Source organism: Aedes albopictus, chromosome 1 (genome assembly GCF_035046485.1).
Source record: "Aedes albopictus strain Foshan chromosome 1, AalbF5, whole genome shotgun sequence".
Lineage (NCBI taxonomy): Eukaryota > Metazoa > Arthropoda > Insecta > Diptera > Culicidae > Aedes > Aedes albopictus.
This window is the reverse complement of record NC_085136.1, coordinates 335,196,989-335,217,684: the sequence shown is the minus strand read 5'-3', so window position 1 is coordinate 335,217,684 and position 20,696 is coordinate 335,196,989. Positions and strand designations below refer to the sequence as shown.

At 41.4% G+C, this 20,696-nt stretch overlaps 2 protein-coding genes across 2 annotated transcripts in view; both read left to right on the top strand.

The window, feature by feature from the left end:
- Positions 1 to 20,696, top strand: part of LOC134285824 (uncharacterized) — a 392,906-nt gene that overhangs the window by 241,055 nt on the left and 131,155 nt on the right. The gene's annotated exons all lie outside the window — the stretch shown is intronic.
- LOC109412786 (zinc finger protein 37) lies at positions 456 to 7,660 on the top strand. Its single transcript, XM_019686397.3, has 3 exons — positions 456 to 633; positions 731 to 887; positions 6,640 to 7,660. The coding sequence occupies exons 1-3, from the start codon at positions 593 to 595 to the stop codon at positions 7,411 to 7,413; spliced, it is 972 nt and encodes a 323-aa protein (XP_019541942.3). The 5' UTR covers positions 456 to 592; the 3' UTR covers positions 7,414 to 7,660.

The window sequence follows — 20,696 nt, the reverse complement described above, 5'->3', positions numbered from 1 at the left end:
TGTACATATTTATAAATTCACATAAATATGTACATAGGATATTGTACCATTTGGGTAGGTGTACCTATTTTGAGCACTTGTCGCTATAACTAAGTCAATTTCAAACTGATTGATTTGATTTTTTTGTACAGAGTTAGATACTGTACGTGCCTAACTCTGGACAAAATTTCAAATCAATTGATTTTTAATTGACTTAGTTGTAGCGGCCCAAAATAGGTACACCTGCCCAAAAGGTACAAAACCCTATTTGTGAATTCCCAATATAAAGATGTTTTGCAGAGTGCGCCATTGGTATGGCATATGCGTTGAATCCAATATGGCCACCGCCCTGTCGCCGTTTCCCCTTAACAATCCAACTGTACCAACACATTCGCGCGTTGCACACCGACGAGGAAGCTCAACAAAGAGAGTACCCGACAGCAATCAACCCAGAAACGGCTTCTTCTCCCCTGCAAGCGAAGCTTTGTACCTACACGAACGGTCATCGGTACAATTGTGAAATTCAGTTCAGTTGCAATAGGAAAAATACGTTTAAATTGACTCATCTCTTTTCTTGTTTCGAAGAATTCACCTGAAAGAATCCTATAGGAAGATGAACCAGAATGGAGTGCTTGCCCTAGAACACCTGGAATTGTGAGTACCATACCAACCAGTCCAAGGAAGCGCTGCTAGACTAGGTGCAAAAGGTGACGACAGTATTGATTTTCTCGCTTTTACGTTTATCTCGTAGGCCTTCGGCGGGTTCATTCGCCGCCTACTGCCGGCTGTGCTTGGCCAGGGACAATCTGGTGGAGAATCCGGAGTGTTTGTCCTCGGACGATGACGAAACTAGTGCGACGCAAGCAGTTCGGCTGACGGAACTTATTTTCGAATGCACCGATGTACGGGTAAGCAATCGAAGCAAGCGGGTCGAAGAGGGTGGGGGAGGAAAAAATAGGATAAGGGCAAGTGACGCGACGTTCTAGATAAGGTGGAATGAGTGGTGCACCAGCAGCAGCAGCAGTAGGCGGTGTGTGAAGGCTCATCGCTCCTCTACCAACCTACTACATACTATACAATATACACATGCATGTAATGTTTTAGTGTTGAACATTGACGCCTTCAGCTGTTTTATCGGGCGATGATGCTCCTTTTTGTCGGCTTGTATAGTTAGCCTGCGAAGGCGACAAGTACGGCTCGTTGACCTTTCCGCTTTTAGATATTATAATGGGGAATCAGTACCAAATGCAATCAACAAGTGTTCAAACGATCTTCAACATGATTCCGTTGTATGACTACATTGTTGCAACTTGTTGTTTGAACACACTATTGAACAGAACATCTGAATACAACGAATAGCACACATGCATAAAAAAGAGTGTCCTGAAGGAAGTAATAACGGTAAAAAGTCAATATAACTGTTAGGGAGTGCAGATAAAAGATTAGTGATAGGGTGGTAGAGAAAGGATTAGAAGAGAATCGAAAAGAGAGGGAAGATAACAAAAAGTAGAGAAGAGATTAGATCAGAGAAGAGAGTAAAGATGAGAGCGAGTCGATAAAATAGAGAGCTGAGAAAATTAAGTAAGAGACAAGAGCAAAGAGATGAGAACAGAAAGAAGATAGTAAAGGAAATTAGAAAATAAAAGACTAATTAAAAATAATGCTAGTTAAAGCCGAATAAGTAAAGAAAATAACAAAGAAAAAATTAGTTGATATAGAGCAGAAAGAGTCAAGAAGAAAAGAGAGAGTAGCATCACCGACGAACCGACGTGACAGCTAGAACAAATAAATTCAAATTTGTTGTCCCCGACGCCATGATGAAAAATAGCCGAACACTACCGCCTCCTCTATAACGGTTCGCGTTGTTTTGATAGCTTGACTCCAAACCCCCGTGTATTCATATAGGAAAAGGTTCGCGCCTGAGCTGATTTGACAGAAGCGTTCGCTCGCTTTGCTGGTCGACCGTTAAATTTAGGGGGGACACTTTTGAAACACCACTGTCACGTCGGTTCGTCGGTGGTAGCATTACATTGAAAAGAAGAGATGGTAGAGAGAAGAGAAAAAAGGGAATAATGAAGAGAGAGTACAGAGAATAAATAGTAGGAAAAGGGAAGGGACATATGAAAAAAGAGAGAGTAGTGAAGCGGAGAAGGGAGAAAGAGAAAAGGAAAGGAGAGAAAGAGTGGTAAAGAGAAAATAGAGTTGAGAAGAGGTGAGGTTCGCAAGAGGAAATCGATAAAAAAAAGTAGAGGCGAGAAAGAAGAGAAATGGTGAGGGATTAGTAGTGAAGCTTTGGTTAAACCAAACCAAATCAGGATAACTGACACTGAGGAAGACGTAGGGGTAGTCGGGGCAATTTGGCCAATAGGGCAATTTGAGCACCTCATGAAAATCAATTAAAATCTAGTTGTTTTTGCAAATTCACTTTACAGCTCTAATACAATGATATTGAAGCGATTGAAGCGTTATGACGAAATCGTTTAAGATAAGAGTTAGTAGAGTAAAGAAGGAAAGATAAGAGAGAGTAGAATAAAGAAGAAGAGAAAAGGGTGTAAGGAAGAGAAGAAGATATAAAAGGGAGTAGAGGAGAGAAGAAGAGATAAGAGAGAGTAGAATAGTGTGGAAGAGATACGAGAGAGTAGAGACAACCGAGTAGAGAATAAGAGATATGAGAGGGTAGAGAGTAAATATACGAAAGAGTAGAGAGTACAGATGCGAGAGAGTAGAGAGTAAAGATACGAAAGAGTAGAGAGTGAAGATACGAGAGAGTAGAGATACGAGAAAGATTAGAGTAGAGATATGAGAGAATAGAGAGTATAGATAGGAGAGAGTAGAGAGAAGAGATAGGAGAGAGTAGAGAGAAGAGGTAGGAGAGAGTAGAGATTGGACATGAGAGAGTAGAGATACGAGAAAGATTAGAGTAGAGATATGAGAGAATAGAGAGTATAGATAGGAGAGAGTAGAGAGAAGATGTAGGAGAGAGTAGAGAGAAGAGGTAGGAGAGAGTAGAATTGGACATAAGAGAGAGTAGAGATACGAGAAAGAAGAGAGAGTATAGATTCGAGAAAGAGTAGAGTTTCAAGAGAGCAGATTAGAGAGAAAAAGATACGAGAGAGTAGAGTAGAGATGAACAGATACGAGACTGAATAGTAGAGAATAACAGATACGAGAGAGTAAAGATTTGATAAAGTAGAGGTACGAGAGAATATAGAGTAAAGAAACGAGAGAGTAGAGAGTGGAGATACGAGAGAGTAGATATACGAGAAGGAGTAAAGAGTAGAGTACAGAGAAAAAGAGTATAGAGGAAGCGATACGAGACAGCAGAGTAGAGAATAAGAGGTACGAGAGAGTAGAGAGTAAAGATATGAAAGAGTAGAAAATAGAGATACGAGATAGTAGAAAGTAAAGATACTCGAGAGTAGAGAGAGGAGATACAAGAAAGAATAGAGAATAGAGATACAAGAGCGTAGAGTATAGAGAAAGAGATACGAGAGAGTCCATATACAAGAGAGTAGATATACTTGAGATTAGACAGTAGAGGTACGAGACAGTAGAGAGTAGAGATACGAGAGGGTAGAAAATAAATACACGAAAGAGTAGAGAGAGATACGAGAGAGTAGATAGTGGAGATACGAGGGAATAGAGGTACGAGAAAGAGTTGGATAGAGAGTAGAGAGAAGAGATAAGAGAGTGTGGAAAGTGGAGATAAAATGGAGTAGAGATACGAGAAAGAAGATAGAGAGATACGAGAAAGAGTAGAGTAGAGATATGAGAGAATAGAGAGTAGAGATGGGAGAGTGTAGAGATAAGAGATAGGAGAGAGTAGAGAGTGGAGATAAGAGAAAAAGTAGAGTTTCAAGAGAGCAGATTAGAGAGAAAGAGATATGAGAGAGTAGAGTAGAGAGGAAGAAATACGAGACTGCATAGTAGAGAATAAGAGATACGAGAGAGTATAGAGTAAAGAAACGAGAGAGTAGATAGCATAGCATAGCATAGGCGATTGTACGCCTTTTTCTCCGCGTTAGAGTTGGTCGAAACAAGCACCACATTGTATACCTGGCCACGTCCTTACAATCGCTAGGAAAGCGCAGTTGACATTATTAATGGATGGTTTACAGATCTGTTAAATGGATTTACCTTGATATTCCTGAAAGAAAGTATATCAGTATACAAAAACAAAAATATCAATAACATACACATCTGCATATCAATACTGAAGATATTGAAGGGGCCGAAGGATTGAGGCAGTCACTCAATGTTTGACAAACACAAGATTGAAGAGGAAATAATAAATAAACAAATAAAAACAGAAATCGTTCGCAGTAAAAGTCAAAACATTAAAAAAACAGAAACATCACAAAAACACATCAAACTTCAATCCATGCTCCCACTTTAGGCAGGAAAATAGCTAAATTGAAACTTGATGTGGTAGATCTTACGCCGTAACGCACCATTCCAAGGTGATCTACCCACGTTACGGGATTGGAGATACTAGAGAGTAGATATACGAGAAAGAGTTAAGAGCAGAGATATAAGAGGGTAGAGAACAAAGAAAGAGATGCGAGAGAGTAGAGTAGAGAGGAAGCGATACGAGACAGCAGAGTAGAGGATAAGAGCGTACGAGAGAGTAGAGAGTAAAGATACGAAAGAGTAGAGAGTAGAGATACGAGAGAGTAGAAAGAAAAGCTACTATAGAGTAGATATTGGAGATATGAGAGAGTAGAGATACGAGAAAGAATAGAGAGTAGAGATACAAGAGCGTAGAGTATAGAGAAATAGATACGAGAGAATAGATAGTGGAGATATCAGGCCAAACATTTCAATAGGTCCTATCTGCATTTGAGAGGCTCTCTTTGTTCACTTTTTCTGTCAATTATTGCAATGTAGTGGTACACTTTTCAACTACTTTTGCAGTACAAATCAAAAGACGATTGTTTTGACCTTCGTTCTATGCAAGGAGACAATCATAATTCAAATAAATAGGTGAGATATTAACGAAAGAGGGAGAAACCAAAGAGAGCCTATTTTCTGCAGATAGGACCTTTAGACATGTCTGGCCTGACGGCCTGGCATGTGATAGTAGAGATACGAGAAAGAGTTGAGTAGAGGTATGAGAGAATAGAGAGTAGAGAGAAGAATACGAGAGAATAAAGAGGGGAGATAAAACAAAGTAGAGATACGACAAAGAAGAGAGAGTAGAGATTCAAGAGAGTAGAGTAGATAGGAAGAGATACGAGACTGCATAGTAGAGAATAAGAGATATGAGAGAGTAAAGATACGAGAGAGTAGAAAGTAGAGGCATGAGAGAGTAGAGAGTGGAGAGTGGATATACAAGAGGGTAGAGACACGAGAAAGAGTAAAGAGTAGGGATACGAGAAAGAGTAAAGAATAGAGATATAAGAGAGTAGACTAGAGAGAAAGAGATTCGAGAGTAGAGATACGAGAGAATAGAGAGTAGATACAGTGTTTTCCGAATGCACATTGGCTGCATTCTGCAGTAACTGGCAATTAATTGACGTCTCTCAGTTGTTGCAGTTATCGAATTTCATCCGGTAAGTGAAAAGTAAACATGTTGCAGTTATCGAACGTCTACTGTATACAAAAGAGTAGAGATACGAGAAAGAGTGGAGAGAAGATATACAAGAGAGTGAAGTAGAGACAAAGAGATACGAGAGAGTAGAGTAAAGAACAAGAGATACGAGAGAGTACAAATGCATGAGAGTAGAGATACGAGAGAGTAGAGTGTAGAGGTACGAGAGAGTAGAGATAAGAGAGAGTAGAGAAAGAGATACGAGAGAATAGAGAGTAGAGAGTGAAGATATGAAAGAGTAGAAATACAAGAAAGAGTAGAGAGAAGAGATGCGGAACAGTAGAGATACGAGAGAGTAAAGTAGAGAGAAAGCGATATGAGACCGCAGAGTAGAGAATAAGAGATACGAGAGAGTAGAGAGTAGATAAGGGACCGTTCATAAACCACGTAGACTCAAAAGCAGGGGAGGAAGAGGCTTTGTCAAATTTTTGTGTATGGGCAAAAGTCTACGAGTTGGGGCGCTTCTGAAATTACCAATATTTGGTATACGTGGTAAGAGAAAAGCGGGTAGTGAAGAGAGCAGATGTACAGGTCGGACTCGATTATTCGGAGTCGGGTTCTGGCGTTTCCAAAAATATAGTCTCGCAAACTGAATGCTGTAAGAAACTGAAATTTTAACAGAATACTAATCGGAGTTGCCTTGAAAAAAGCAATAAGAAATAAGCATCAGAATCCGACTTCGGATAATCGAGTCCGACCTGTATTAGAAAAAAAAGAATACCAAATGAAGTTGAGAAGAGGAGAGTGTTGAGAAAAGATGTGAGAGTAGAAGCTATGGTAGAAGAGCGGATAGAATAGAGCAGAAATAAGAGAAAAGTAGAAAAAAATAGAAGAGAAGAGAGAGTGGAGAAGAGTGCAGCGAAAAGAATGGGTAGAGGCGAAAAGATGAAAGAAAGGGGATTATAAGAGATATAAAAAAAAATAAGAGTAAAGAGAGAAAACTCTCACAAGAGAAAAAAAATACCTAATAGATGAAAGAGTTGAGTAGAAAAGGGCTAGCGTGGCCGTACAATAATAGTTTTACAGAGCCGGAGAACACGAAATAATCATTTTTCATCCACTTTTTCCAGCTGTCACCGGACAATGAAGCCCCCTGCGCTGTCTGTCAGCCCTGCTTGCGCTCTCTGATGGAATTCTATCGCTTTCGGGCCCGCGCCAAGCGAGTTGATGAACTTATCAAATCTAGACAATTAGTGAAACCAACTAGCGCAAATGAAACTGATAAGACTGACCTAGAACAAGAACAACAACAACAACTTCCAGCAAACAATCAATTAGAAGATCCCAAAGGTCAAACGTTGGACCAATCGAAGCGAAGCCTCCCTTACGAAGAGGTTCGTACCGAAAGCGCCCCGAACACGCTCCACCCGAAAAAGACCCCGACCGTCACGGCCGAACCTCGGAAGCGTCCCTCCGGGGACTTCCTAGCCGTGGGGGTGAAGCGACCTCGCCCCAAGCTAATCCCCACTCCGGTGATCATTGCCTCGGCTGGCAGCGTCGGAAAGTACCGCTGCCGGTACTGCCCGAAGTCTTTCAAATCGGCCGCCGGCTTGACGGAGCACTCGCGCAACCACAACCGCCCGCATCAGTGCCCGAACTGTCTGGAACAGTTCCAGCATGCGCCGTCGCTGGCCCGACACGTGCGCAACCGCACCTGCTTCACCTTTACCAAGTATCGGTGCCGCGTGTGCACCGAGAGCTTCCTGGAGCAGGCGGACTGGGCCGAGCACATCAAGATCCACGCCAGCGACTTCCCGTACCAGTGCCAGGAGTGTCTGTCGCAGTTCAAGCACAAGGCCACGTTGCGCCGTCACGTCAATACGGTGCATCTGCTGCAATACTAGTCATTCTGGGTTACTTGGATCTTTTGCTCACGCAAACAATGAGTCAATGACGTAGCACAGTTAGTAGTAGCAAATGTCTCCTGATAATGGATCTTCACGGACGGTATATTTTAGATTTAACAAAAAATTGCACAAAAAATGTGAGAAATAGTGGCAATTATCGTATTTATTTGATGTGATTTATTTTTAGGCGAAATAAATTTTAATTTGAACACGTTCCAAATGAAGTGGTTTGTGATATGAACTCAATTCAGTGTTTTCTTTCAATTCAAAAGGACGATATCACATTCATCTACACAAAATTGTAACCATTTGTACATTGCAGCAAAAACAAACAAAAGTGCAGATCCACCGAACCAATCAGAAACTATTAGAAAAGTAAACCGAAGTTCTGAACTCTTTTCTTTTAGTGTTTATTGTAGTGAAATGCCAACCGGAGGCAATTTTGTGCTAAAATAAGTTAGGGCAAATGAGAAAACTTAGTTCGCGAGAACAAGTTTACTCCTAGGCATTTGAGATAGGAACAAGAGGATTTACCGGAGTTTCCCAGAGAGCCCAAAAGAATACGGGTTCCAAGTGACTTCAGGGGCGTTTTAGGAGCTTTTTAAGGGCGTTTCGACAGGTTTCGTTGGCGCTTAAGTTGGATAACGGGGTAATGATGGTAACTATGGCAACGGCGGCCAGGAGACGTTTATAGGACACTGCATGAAATTTTCTTTTTCACTCTTGCAGAAATTTAGTGGAAAAGGCCAAGAAACGACAAAATCTCATATAAAATCAGCAAGGGGTGAGCAAAGAAAGGTTAAATAAAAACGAAATCGCGTTAAGTACTGTTCTTTGAATTCCACTAAGAATTTGCATCCTTTGACAGATACGTATTTTGACCTCAACTGTAAGGTCGTCTTCAGTGTCTTGTACTTGACTCGACAGAAAGGTTGTAGAGGCGTTTCATGGGGTCCCTCATGATCTAAGGGAGTTTCAAAGGAATCCGATGGGATTTCAGGGATCTCAGGACGTCTGAGGCAGCTCCATGTAGCCTCAGAGACGCTTCAAGGAGTTTCAGGGAGTAACAGGAGATTTCAGAGGCATTTCTCAAGGGCACATCAGGAGGTTCAAGAGCGTTTCAGCAGGCTTCCATGTGGTGGTGGTCTCAGAGATGCTTCTCAGGAGGTTCCAAGAAAATTCCAAAGGTTTTTAGAAGCGTTTTAGGAGATATCACGAAGTCTCATAGGCGTTTCAAGACGGTCACATGGGGTTTCAGGGGGTACCAGGAGGTATCAGGAGCGTTTAAGGAGATTTCATGATCATCTCAGGGGGTCAGACGGGGTTTCAGGGACGTTTCTACAGGTCTCAGAAGGAATCCAGGGGCATCAGGGCACTGCGGTCTCAGGGGATTTCAGGGGGCCTCAAGAACGTTCTAAAGGGTCTCAGGATCGTCTCAGGTGATTTTACAGGGTTCCATGGGGTCTCAGCGCTTTATAGGTCTCACTCAGGGGCGTTTCAGAGAGTTTTTTTGGATAACAAGAGATCTCAGGGGCGCTATAGGGGGTCCCAAAGGCGCTTCAGGGAGCCTCAGGAGCGTTTCAGGAGGCTTTAAAGAGGCTTCAGGGACGTTTCTCGAGGAATTCCAGAGAAGTTCCAGAGGCGTTTCAGATGGTCACTGTTGTGTTTCGGCCAAAAACGATGCTTTTCGGAACCAGCCGAAACAGTGAAAAAACGTGGTTAAGGCAAATTAAAATACGAGCTAATTTATTCGCGTCTTTACTTGTTCACCACAAAAGAGACCGAGTTAGGCTCGGGCGACGCGCAGGTTGCTGTGATGAAAAACGTGTTGCCTATGGCAACGAATTCAAATTTGAATTTTTGCGCGGTGTGCTATGATCACATCACATGAGGGCTAAGGAAGTCTCAGATGGTTTTAACGGGTTCCAGGGAATCTCAGGGGGGTTCCATGTGGCCTCAGGGGCGCTTCAAGGAGGTTTAGGGGGTACCAGGAGATTTCAGGGACACTTCTCAAAGGCACTTCAGGAACGTTTCAGGAAGGTTTCAGGTGGCCTCAGGGGCGCTTCTCAGGGTTCCAGAGGTTTTCAGGTGCCTTTAGGGGGTGTCAGGAGCGTTTAAGGGGATCTCGTCTCAGGGGGGTTACAGAAATTCACATGTGAATTTATGGGCGTTTAAGGACAAGGTATTTGGAGTACATAGCTCCAGATTTCTCGAGTACAAATCTAGAGAAACTTCAAACGTATCTGGCTGAAAAGCACCAAGTAGCTTGTTTACGCACAATAAACTGAGTTACATTTTCAGCCAGATCCGTTTGATGGTTCTCTAGATTTGTGCTCGAAAAAATTGGAGTTATGTACTCCAAATACCTTGTCCTTAGAGCCTCAGAGTTATCTCAGGTGGTTTTAGGGGGTTCCATAGGGTCTCAGGGGCATTTCAGGGGGTCTCATGGAGAGTTCCAGAGTCTTAGGAGTGTTTCAGAGAGTTTTAGTGGGTAACAGTAGATCTCAGGGGCGTTTCAAGGAGACTACCGGGGGTCCCAAGGGCGCTTCAGGAGAGGAGGGTTGAGGGTCAGAGAAGTTCCAGTGGTTCTCAGAGGCGTTTCAGAGGGTCACATTATATAAGAACTCAGAGGTGTTTAAGGAAGTCTCAGGATCGTCTGAGGTGGTTTTATGGGGTTCTAGGGGGTCTCAGGGGCACTTGTTGATAGCAGCGGCGTTTCAGGAGTGGATCCAGGGAGCGCTTCAGGGTATCTTACACAGATAAAAAAAAGTGTAAAATTCAGTGACATATGATGCACATAATTGGAGCGTGGGATATCACAGAAGCTTACATGACATATCATGTAAAATTCATTAAATAGCATGTAAACTTCCATTATATGGCATGTAATTCAGCATGATTCTGAGTATTTACATGACATATAACACAAATTTACATGATATATTATGTAAATTATCATAATAGTAAGTTTACATGATTCAAATGAAGTTTAAATGATGTATAAATCTCTATATTTTTATCTGTGTAGGGGTAAACGGAACATAATGGAACTTTTACAAATGTATGAAGAAAAAAAAACTAAAAAACATACCTGCGCAGGTTTTACTTGATGAAGATCGATGCTTGCCATGCTTGCGGGATACGATGCTCCACACTTGAAGATAACGGTGAAACAAGCTTGGAGATGGTGGTACTATGGCATACCCGATGACGAAGGGACCCTTATGCCAATCCGTATCCGTAGCAGGGGAGTTGCGGCTGGACGAAAGCTTCGTGTCTCATTATAGCATCGTCGGCGGTTGTCGTTCTATTCTCGGGATGATCCTCCTCACGGATCAATAGAGGCGCAACAGAGTCCAACGAGTCACTTTCTTCTTCCCAGTCGGTCTAGCATCGAACAGAAGCTGCGCGTCGTGCAAGAAACTATGCCTCTTTTCATAAACGCGCAGAATGACAAGGAGATTTCGGCACAACAAAAATTCCTCCGCCCACCTGGAAAGGAAATACCATTTGTTCAACTCACTCTAGTTTATGCTATATGTGTAGCATCGTTTTAAAATCTTAGCTGCTAGATAGTCGTCTAGTAGTCAATCAAACGTAGACCATTTTTTTTCTCTTAAAGATCATTGGTGACTCTTTTTGTTGTATTTTTTCTCTCAGTGTTACAATTTTAAATTCTCTCCTCACGACGTTTTAACATTTTTCATCAATTGTCTTTTTGTTCTTTGTGTAAATTTCACGTCTACTTTTTGTTTGTTTCTTTTTTGGTGAAAATAATTTGATTTTTCGTTTTTTTTTGTATCTTTATAGTAAACGTTACATACAGAGAGTATAAAATACATTCACAACTGCTTCTCTTTTTTTTTGGGTGTGACATGCTTTGAAAATACTTCGATAAGCGTTACGATAGAACAAAAAATATCTTGTGAGAACGAACATTCATGGCTGGCTTGAATAGTCTGGATTCTATAGGACCCAGATAAAACTACGCGTGTACTACCCCTTTTCCCGTTTCAATCGATCATCACAATTCCAATTGGTTGAGTGTTTGAATTATGGCCAAGTTTTTGTTTTAACAAAATAGGAGAGATACGGTTGAGTTTATATTCGTTATTATGGAGGGAAAAAGGCTCCTATCGAAAAAAAAAGGTCTATAAGAATCGATGCTTCCGATTTTTCGTTGCTTGCACGTGGTAGTGCTGATTCTCTGTCATCCGCCAAGATCTGAGAGCATGCAGTATAAGTAACCAAACCTAGCGATGTTCCATGAAGCTTGTACAGGAGAAAAATGAGGGCCCAACGTTGCAGTCTACTGGCACACACTGGAATGCCCTTCTTCGATTCAAAAATCTTGAACAGCGGTTGGTGATCCGTTTGAAAATTTGGATCTTCGTCCGTATAACATCTTGTGAAACAGAGTTACTAGGAAAATTAGTGTCAGGGCCTATTTTCCAACCTGTCCAACCTGTTGGCTTCTGCTGACGTCGATGGTGTTGAAGCATGTGCTTTGATCTCACCGGATGGAAGGATGGAAAGCGATACATGAATGAGTACTGCTCCCTGTCCTTCATCAGCGCATGTTATCGAGGGGAACTCTTAGTTCCTCCATCTGCTCCATGAATCGTTCGTAATATTTGATGACTCCTAAGTATAACCATAATTGCTTTACGTCATTCTGATGTGTCATTTAATCAATTGCTAATGTCTTCGATGGATCCGGCCGGACACCGCCTTTGTTCACCACGTGTCCCAGAATCTTTTGATTTGCGTAACGGCAAGCTGACGAAAACATAGATTGATGTTAACGCAGTGATGGCTTTACTCAGAATGAAAAACAACAGAGAGAGAGAGAGTTCAAGAGCATTTGGCAAAGGTTGGAACAGTTTACATCTAGAGTAACACTTGAAAATGGTTCAAAGTAAATTTAGCTTGTCTGCTTCACAACACAAGCTTGCATTTTTCGATGTTGAGATTGAGTTCAAATTCCCGAAATCGCTCAAGGACAGCATACAAACTACGATCTTGTTCTTCCTTGGCCCTACCAGCGATCAAGATGTCGTCGAGGTAAGGCTTCACTCCTGGTTTTCCAGCAGCCATACTATCGATGATGCCTTGAAAAGCTCCTGGTGCTGATTTGACTCTTGGTGGTAGATGAATATACTGGAACAAACCTCAATGTGTATTCACAGTAAGTAGTTTTCTTGATGATTCGTCCACTTCAACTTGCTGATAGATGTCTGACAAGTCAAGGTAGATGGAATATCGTGCTCCTGATAGTTCAGCAAGAGATCGTTAAGGTATGAAAGAGGATGTCGGTTGCATTCGAAAGCGTTGTTCAAGCCAGTAGAATCGTCCTCGCATACACGTACAGAAACGTTGTGTGCCTTGCGTACGACGACTATTGGAGCCGCCTAATCCGAGAATAGGCTCCTAAAGTCCTATCGGGATTCTTGTTTTAAACCACAATATATGGTTCAAGAGTACATATTTACTCATTTTTTTACGTTTTTATTAACCGTAGTTGAAAATATATAATTTTTATTTTTTTAGCCTTTTGTCTCGTCCCTAACTTATAACACATACTTTGAGCGATTTTTTTTTCACCGTGTATGTCAGACAGGAACAGTTTTGAAATCCCAGTGCGAAAAATGTCGAGCTCAGTCACACAAGGTTGACCTCAAATGTTAAAGTAGAACTATTTAATACCATTTTACTTATTTCGAATTTTCTCATTATTCCTTTGCTTTTCAAGTTCGAGTAAAGTACAATTCCGATTAGAATGCCATGCTTGATCGTATTATTCAATATAAGCGAGATTTCGTCTTTAATTTTAGGACCCTATTGCACAGGAGAAATTATTCCGTTATCTTGAAGCCGGTGGAGTTAAGCATCCACTTTTGGAATATCCGCATAAGCCGAGGATCGCTTCAAATAATAAACCGGACGAGCATCCTTCTTCAGGTACAACTTGATTTTTGCTTCCGCGCACCGACCCAAAGTACCGTGATTTCGGGTGAAATTGATCAGTGGGTTGAAATTGATCAACGTGAGGGTCATTTTTATTTGGTAAAAATAATGCTTTTAACATAAAACAATTTGTAGAGAATGACCATCATCTGGCTTAAAGGTTATTGAATGTTGAGTTTACATGTTTTACAGCCAATCAGTCACATATTTCTGTATTAAATTCAATATTTTCTGAAATTGCGTGTTAGGCGAACCTCAAAGACACTTTCAAACTTTTGTTACCGTGGCAGTATCGCACATGTAATGTATATTCGAATGGATGTTTTTAGCTGCCAAGTACATATTCGCTAAACACGATTTCGTCATCAAAAATTCTATAAATATTCAAATTTATGCATGAAATTGTACTTTTCCGTAAGTGTTTACTTATTTAGTATGGAAATTGCATACTTTCAGGCGTTTTCTTGGGATTTATCAAACTTTAAACTTGGATAAATAAAAATTAAGTAAAGTTATAAAAGTTTTGCATAGCTTTTCGCATTACGGGGTGGATAATTGGGTTCTTTAGTGAATAAAATATTGCTATTTTCTATATCCTAATCGAAAGAGCTCATTTTTCTGAGTATAACGTGATTTTATTGAATTCCAATACCTTTGTTTTGATGGTTAAATTAATAAAACAGTTTTAATTTTCGTGGATAGAATGACAGTTTAACCGATAAAGTGACAGTTTGACCCGAAAAAACAATTTTCCTCATACAATCTTTAAATGCATTTTAAAAATAGTTCCTGGTCTCCTAAAATTATGAAATTTTGGATTTCGACTAATTTTGGGCGGAGAATCTGATGAAACAATCCGGATACCCCTATAGAACCCAATTCAGACATTTATTTAAAAAAATGGTTTGCAGTTAAAGTTTTAACCTCGTTGACTGTTAGAAACCGTGGTCGTACTTGTTTTAAAACATAAGGTTTAACCATATCGTTAAATATACAAAAACTAGGCGCCGAAAACTGCTAAAAGTGATCAATTTCACCCGAAATCACGGTACTCCAGAAAACTTTCAGAAACTTTTCCTTCAGTTGATTGGTGAAATCTTCTGGACGTTTGTGAGCTGAATTGACTATGACCCATTTTACGAGACGTTTCGGATCAGCTGATCGCTAATTTCATGAATGAAGGTCAATATCAACACTGTAGTCGTTTCGTAAAATAGACTCGGCAAAAATGTCCACGGTAAAAACTCTGCACGCTCAACATGATCAGAAATGCTTTTCAGTTTTGTCAGTTTTGACTTGAGAATAAAACAAATCCACCGGGGAAATCAGCTAAAAATCACTTCGATTTGTACTATTGTACAAAGCAGTACGGTCGAAAGTAAAAAGCTGATGATTTGATAATGACTGCTTTGGGCATGAAAGTAAATACAGACGACAGGTGGTAGAAAGTGTTCTGATTTGATTCATACCTCTCTAACAGATGTAGACCAGATGATCATGACTATCAAGGTCCAGGTATCAAATCTGAGTGCGGAGGCACACTTTTTAATCTTGTTTTGAAATCAAAGCATACTTAACTACGAATCGAAGTGAAGTTCCATTAATATTGAAGATGCATTAGATGTCCTTTTCCAACTAATATTAAATTGATACCGAATGTATTGAACAGTAATGCGAATCCAAGTGCCAATCAGTTTATATCAGCGTGCAGATTTTTTACCGTGTCATTTGGACGTGACAGCGGAAGGCGATCGGACTGCCGAGCTCCATTCGGCCGGAAGAAGTCTTCACAAATGCGAACCGAGATGTTAAGGCCCAAATACAATAGCGGCATGGGCGGCAACGGCAAATTTCCAACACATGGAACGCCATATGATTGCGCACAATGAGTGTTTAGCGGCAAGAGCGGCATTGTACTAAAATGCGCTTTTTTCCAGAAATTTGGGAAAAACGCGGCAAAGGATGAGCGGCAAAGCGGAGCAAGTTAACATTCTGTTACATAATAGTCCTTTGCGTGGACGTAATTTGAGTCAGAAATATAAAAAAAATTAGAAAATGAGTTTTTGGATGATGATACTTCAACGTGCTATTTTATTGCATTGATTCAAAACATCTGTCAATCCTATTGTAATGCAATTTCAAAAGAAAAAAAATTGACTGACAGTGGCAAATTCAAACAAATTATCCGAATTTAAATTAAAATAATATTGTTTATTTGGATTTCACACATTCTTCGCTTTACGCTTTGCGTTTGAATGGTTTTCTACCAAGAATTTTTATATAGTTAAATTTATGTCAACCAGCATATTAAAAATCAGAATTAAGCAGAAGATCCAATTCACACGTTTTAATGGGTCATTGAAGCCGACTCTTCCGCTACTCACCGCATCAAAACAAAAGCGCCACCGTATATGGACGGTAACACAGTGAGAGCAGTCGAGTTACGTCAAACACATAAGGCTACGGTGGCGCTATCTGTTCATTTCATAGCGGCCGTTTTAGTTATTTTAGTGATCCATTAAAGCGACACCATTCCAAAAATGGCAGATTTTTACTTTGCAAAAATAAACTTGTTACCTTTTGGAAACCTTTTTGGAATGTTAAATATTTCTAGATTGAGTTTAAATAAGGGCGAAAGTAACATGAGAGAGTTCTCTGCATCGACTCTCTCTTCTGCAAATTAAAGTGACAAGATGCAAATTCAATCGAACTTTTTTACACTTAGACGCTAGATTGCATCGCAACCTAGCGATTTATGATCAAAAAGTGCAACCATACTTGCATCTTGTCACTTTTATTTGAAGAAGAGAGAGTCGATGAAGAGAACTCTCTCATGTTACTTTCGCCCTTATTTAAACTCAATCTAGATTCACTCAAAGATAAATTGAGGTATGATAATACAGACAAACAGACGTAACACTTCAAACATTGTTCGATATAAATCATAGCCACAGAATCATGTTCGTTCAATACTGAAAGGACTGAGTTTGGCCAACCACCAACTAGGGGCGATAAAACGCCAAACTCGAATAAAAACGATGCGAGCGCCACACGGGTGGGCAGTTGGTCAACTATCTTTTTTGTTTTAAATAGACCCTTATATCGGTGTACGATGAGAATTAGCAGTGTTTTGTCTTTATGGTTTATCTTTTTTTGGAGTTAAGGACAAGGTATTTGGAGTACATAGCTCAAAATTTCTAGAGCACCATTTTTAGGAACCGTTGCACGGATTTGGATTAAAATGCATCACGCTTTTGACAAGCACTGAACAATTAGCGTGATGCATTTTCATCCAAATCCGTGCAACGGTTCAAAAAAAAAACGGTGCTCTAGAAATTTTAAGCTATGTAATCCAAATACCTTGTCCTTAAAGATTGGGAATCGATAATATATTCATGGAAATACATATCGTTCTACGAAGTTCAAAAACCATGGCGCAATATGGCGTGAAGCTAGGCGTGAAGTGTGTCGAGTCAAGTACAAGACACTGAAGACGACCTTACAGTTGAGGTCGAAATACGTATCTGTCAAAGGATGCAAATTCTTAGTGGAATTCAAAGGAACCGTACTTAACCCGATTTTCTTTTATTTACAGATATTCCCCTAACAAGCCCAGGTTAATCATCATCGTGAAGTGTGTGTCAAGTTGAAGATACAAAAAGGAATGGAAGCATCTGCGGGACCGTTTCATGAAAGAACTTCGCAAAGTTTAGCAGCCGACAACTTCCGGCCGTTTACGATCCGATTTAAGTTTGACGGTTCTACGAAATTATTCTCTGCTTCTTCTCTTTAGTTAGTTCAACACACTAAATTAATTTACTATAAAAGACGAAGGAGAGAGCAGTTAAATGAATTCGTAAAGGCTACAATCATGGAGAAACTTGATTAGTGTTTTGAAGGTATCTGGACTTCTCCAATGTTATCAGCGACGATGTCGTTGAGTCGCCGTTGGCCTTCGTATATGGGACACACGCAAAGCATATGCTCTACTATGGCTGGGATGTAGCACACTTCACACACCTTGCGGAACGGTCCACCACCCATGTTGTGTGATGGAAGTGTATGCCCAGTTCGGAATCGGGAGATTATTTTCTGGTCTTTGAGCGTTGGAAATCAGTCCGCAGGAAAGCTGTTCTTGATTGGCTTCATAGGTTACCCCAGTGCTTACTACTTACTTACTTTCAGTCCTGGGCACCCACGGTGGTGCAGAGGGCCGAATTGAAAGATTTCCATCCTGAGCGATTGCCAGCCATCGCCATCAAATTTCTGTCGACTTGCTTGATTTCGTTGTTGCGGATGCGCCGCCATGAGCCTCTGGGTCTGCCTCTGCTGCCTTGTCCTGCTGGGTATGTATCGTCTTTTGATGACATCGACGATGGAGCTCCACGTCGAGGCCGCAAGCATCTATTGATGAACACCTGCAGCCGTTGCGTGTTCTCCACTGATACACACCATCAGGTTTCACTGGCGTATAGCAGCACAGATTTCACGTTCGAGTTAAAAATTCGGATTTTGGTGCGACGATTGATCTGGTTGTTTTTCCATACGTTTCTTAAACTCGCAAAAGTAGCCCTCGCCTTCTTGATCCGTGCAGTCGTGCACCTATGTCGATCGGCCGCCATTTGGCTACCAAGATATTGGAAGCTTTCAACATTCTCCACTGATTGCCCAGTTACCGTAAAGCTGGAAGGGTTGACCGTGTTTACATCCAACGATTTGGTCTTGTTGACGTTGATGGTAAGACCTGCCGCTGAGGAGCGCTTGGCAAGATCATCGAGCTTGCTCTGCATATCAGACCGCCGTTGAGCTAGGAGAGCAAATTCGAAGTCATTTAGGTGCTCCATGGTAATGGGCTGCTACAGCAACCCACGAAAATGCCCTGTACTGTGCTTCAATGAGGCCGATGATTTTCTCAGGGAGACCCTTGCGCCTGAGGGCTTCCCACATGTTTCCGTGATTGAGACGGTCGAAAGCTTTTTCGTTATCAATGAACACCAGATAGAGAGACTCCTGGAATTGCTTACCAGTGCTGACGGAAGATGGATTTGATTCATCGTTCAAGATTCATGAGCGGGATACTGTCGGTGTGTCGTTCATGGGCGTGACCGAAGCCAACGAGATGATCGTCGTTTTCATTTCCCGGAACACCGCAGTGTCCGGTGATCCAAGTGAACACTGTATCAGCATGCTGACCGGCGGGATGTCGCCTAATACGCTTAGTCCGCCACCAAGATGAGCAGGTGAGCAAAGCTTGGATAGAAGACACGCAAAAGTTCAGCGACCGACCTTCGTAGAGCAGCAGAGTTACAGCCGGCGGAGCTTTGCATCTGGAGAGAGATCCATGTTGGCTGATGTACTTGGAGTTTTCTTCCCCTCGACGAAAAGCATACCATCATCCTATCAGATGATCGCACACTTGATGCAAAGAACTACGAGGATTAATATCTGGAATGGTAGCTAGCAGACTAGCCTCTACGCAGTCAGAGTCTGCCGGACTTGAGGGTAGCAGCCCGGAGATCAGTCGAACATATGTACCGTAGACGGGGCTGGGGACTTGATCAACCTGTTGATGGCAATTCTGGCAATTTCGAGTCCGTATACGAGCCGACTATCGATGATAGCGTGAGCCACCCGGAAGCAGATGTTCCGATTGTTTGATCTATGTGGTCAAGATATGGATTTGATCAGATTTAACTTCGTTCGGCAGGCGGCTTTTACAGCGTCAGTGTTGGCGAAACGACAGAATACGGTCCACCAGTACTCCCAAGATACGAATCGCTGAGAGTTGAGAGCTGGAAGCCAATGTCAAATGCCCATTTTGCCCCACTCTTCTCATTGCAGCCTGAGCACGGATTCTTGTCATGGTAGGTCTGAATCCGAAAACGACGATAAGAATATCATCGACGTAAACAACTATGTGGATATTATCCTGTATTGCATCGAATGTTCCGTTCATCGTTACGAGAAAGAGCGTCACTACCAAGAAAGACCCTTGTGGAACGCCAGTTTCTTCGGCGAAAGAAGACGATTGAGTGTTTCCGACAACGACCCGGAAAGACCGTCCAGAGAGAAAGTTACGAACGACGGGCAGCATATGTCCACCTATGCCCCAGTTTTCTAGTTGCCTTGGAACGAAAAGTGTCCATACACGGGTGAACGATTTGGAAATATTCAGTGAGATTACTTCCGTGTGGTGTCCTTGGTCAGAAGCTTCCTGAAGCACATTGCTGAGTTCAGCAAATTATGTTCCGAAACCTTGACGGAAAGCATGCTGTCGAGGGTCTAGAAGTTCGTTAGCTTCTTGCTATTGTTTGATTCGACGGTTGATTTTTCTTTCCAACATCTTTCCGGTACAATAGGTCAGAGAGATTGGACGGTATTTGGATAGGATTTACACCACTAGGCTTTTCCTCCAAGTGTCCGGAAACGCGCCGTTGAGCCAGCCTGGTCCAACTTTGGGTCTGCAGTGTGTGGGGGAACGATGAAGCTTCCTATAGATATTGTGGATGAGTTGACGGCGTTCTTGAAACTAGTTTCATATCCATCGATGGTGGAATGGCTAGAGAAGCGAAAGGTCAAATGTTTATGACCCACTTCAGCAAGCGTCGTATAACCCTCCCAATATGTATGTACAAGTTAGAGTAGGTATTATCACAAACAGATGGAGCTCCAGATTTCTTTTGGTTAGTTGGAAGTCATATATAGGTAGTAAGACCTTTCTTCTATACTTTTGAAATGAAATAGTCAGTCTATGAAAAACTATCAATACATCATGAGAAGCCTTCTTCCTTGAGAAAGCCTAACATCACATGGCGACCGTGACTGAACTCGAATCTGCAATCTCCTCATATCCACGTACGATGGATCAGTCTTGATAATTTTGAAAGAACAAACGAACTCAATCATATTAAAGAGGCGAAGTAATTAACGCCGATTTATAGATATACCCAAACTAAGTATGGGTACCAACTTCCCCACCACGTGAAGATAAGACCGACTAACTGAAAGCTTCTCGAACGTATCTCTCCTATTGTTTATACATCCGCTTCATTTCTAAGTTTCTCCGTTTTTGTTTTTCCACAGGCACAAACATTGACCGGTTTATATCAATAAAATAATCTTAACCTTTTTTGGGATCTCTTTTTGTTTGCTTTGTCTATTTTCTTGTTTTTCGACTTTGATACTAATAGTTGTTTTTGCACTTATTTCAATATGAATAAAAATTCGTATGTATTTTTGTCACTTCTTCTGTTTACTGTCTTGGTGTGTGCAACAATCTGTTCTGTGTATTTTTCTATGAAAAACCTCCTCTT

Coding starts and splice junctions, on each gene's coding strand:
- LOC109412786 (XM_019686397.3), top strand. CDS start 593: ATGAACCAGAATGGAGTGCTTGCCCTAGAACACCTGGAATT. Junction 634..730: donor GCCCTAGAACACCTGGAATT/GTGAGTACCATA, acceptor TTTATCTCGTAG/GCCTTCGGCGGGTTCATTCG. Junction 888..6,639: donor TCGAATGCACCGATGTACGG/GTAAGCAATCGA, acceptor CACTTTTTCCAG/CTGTCACCGGACAATGAAGC.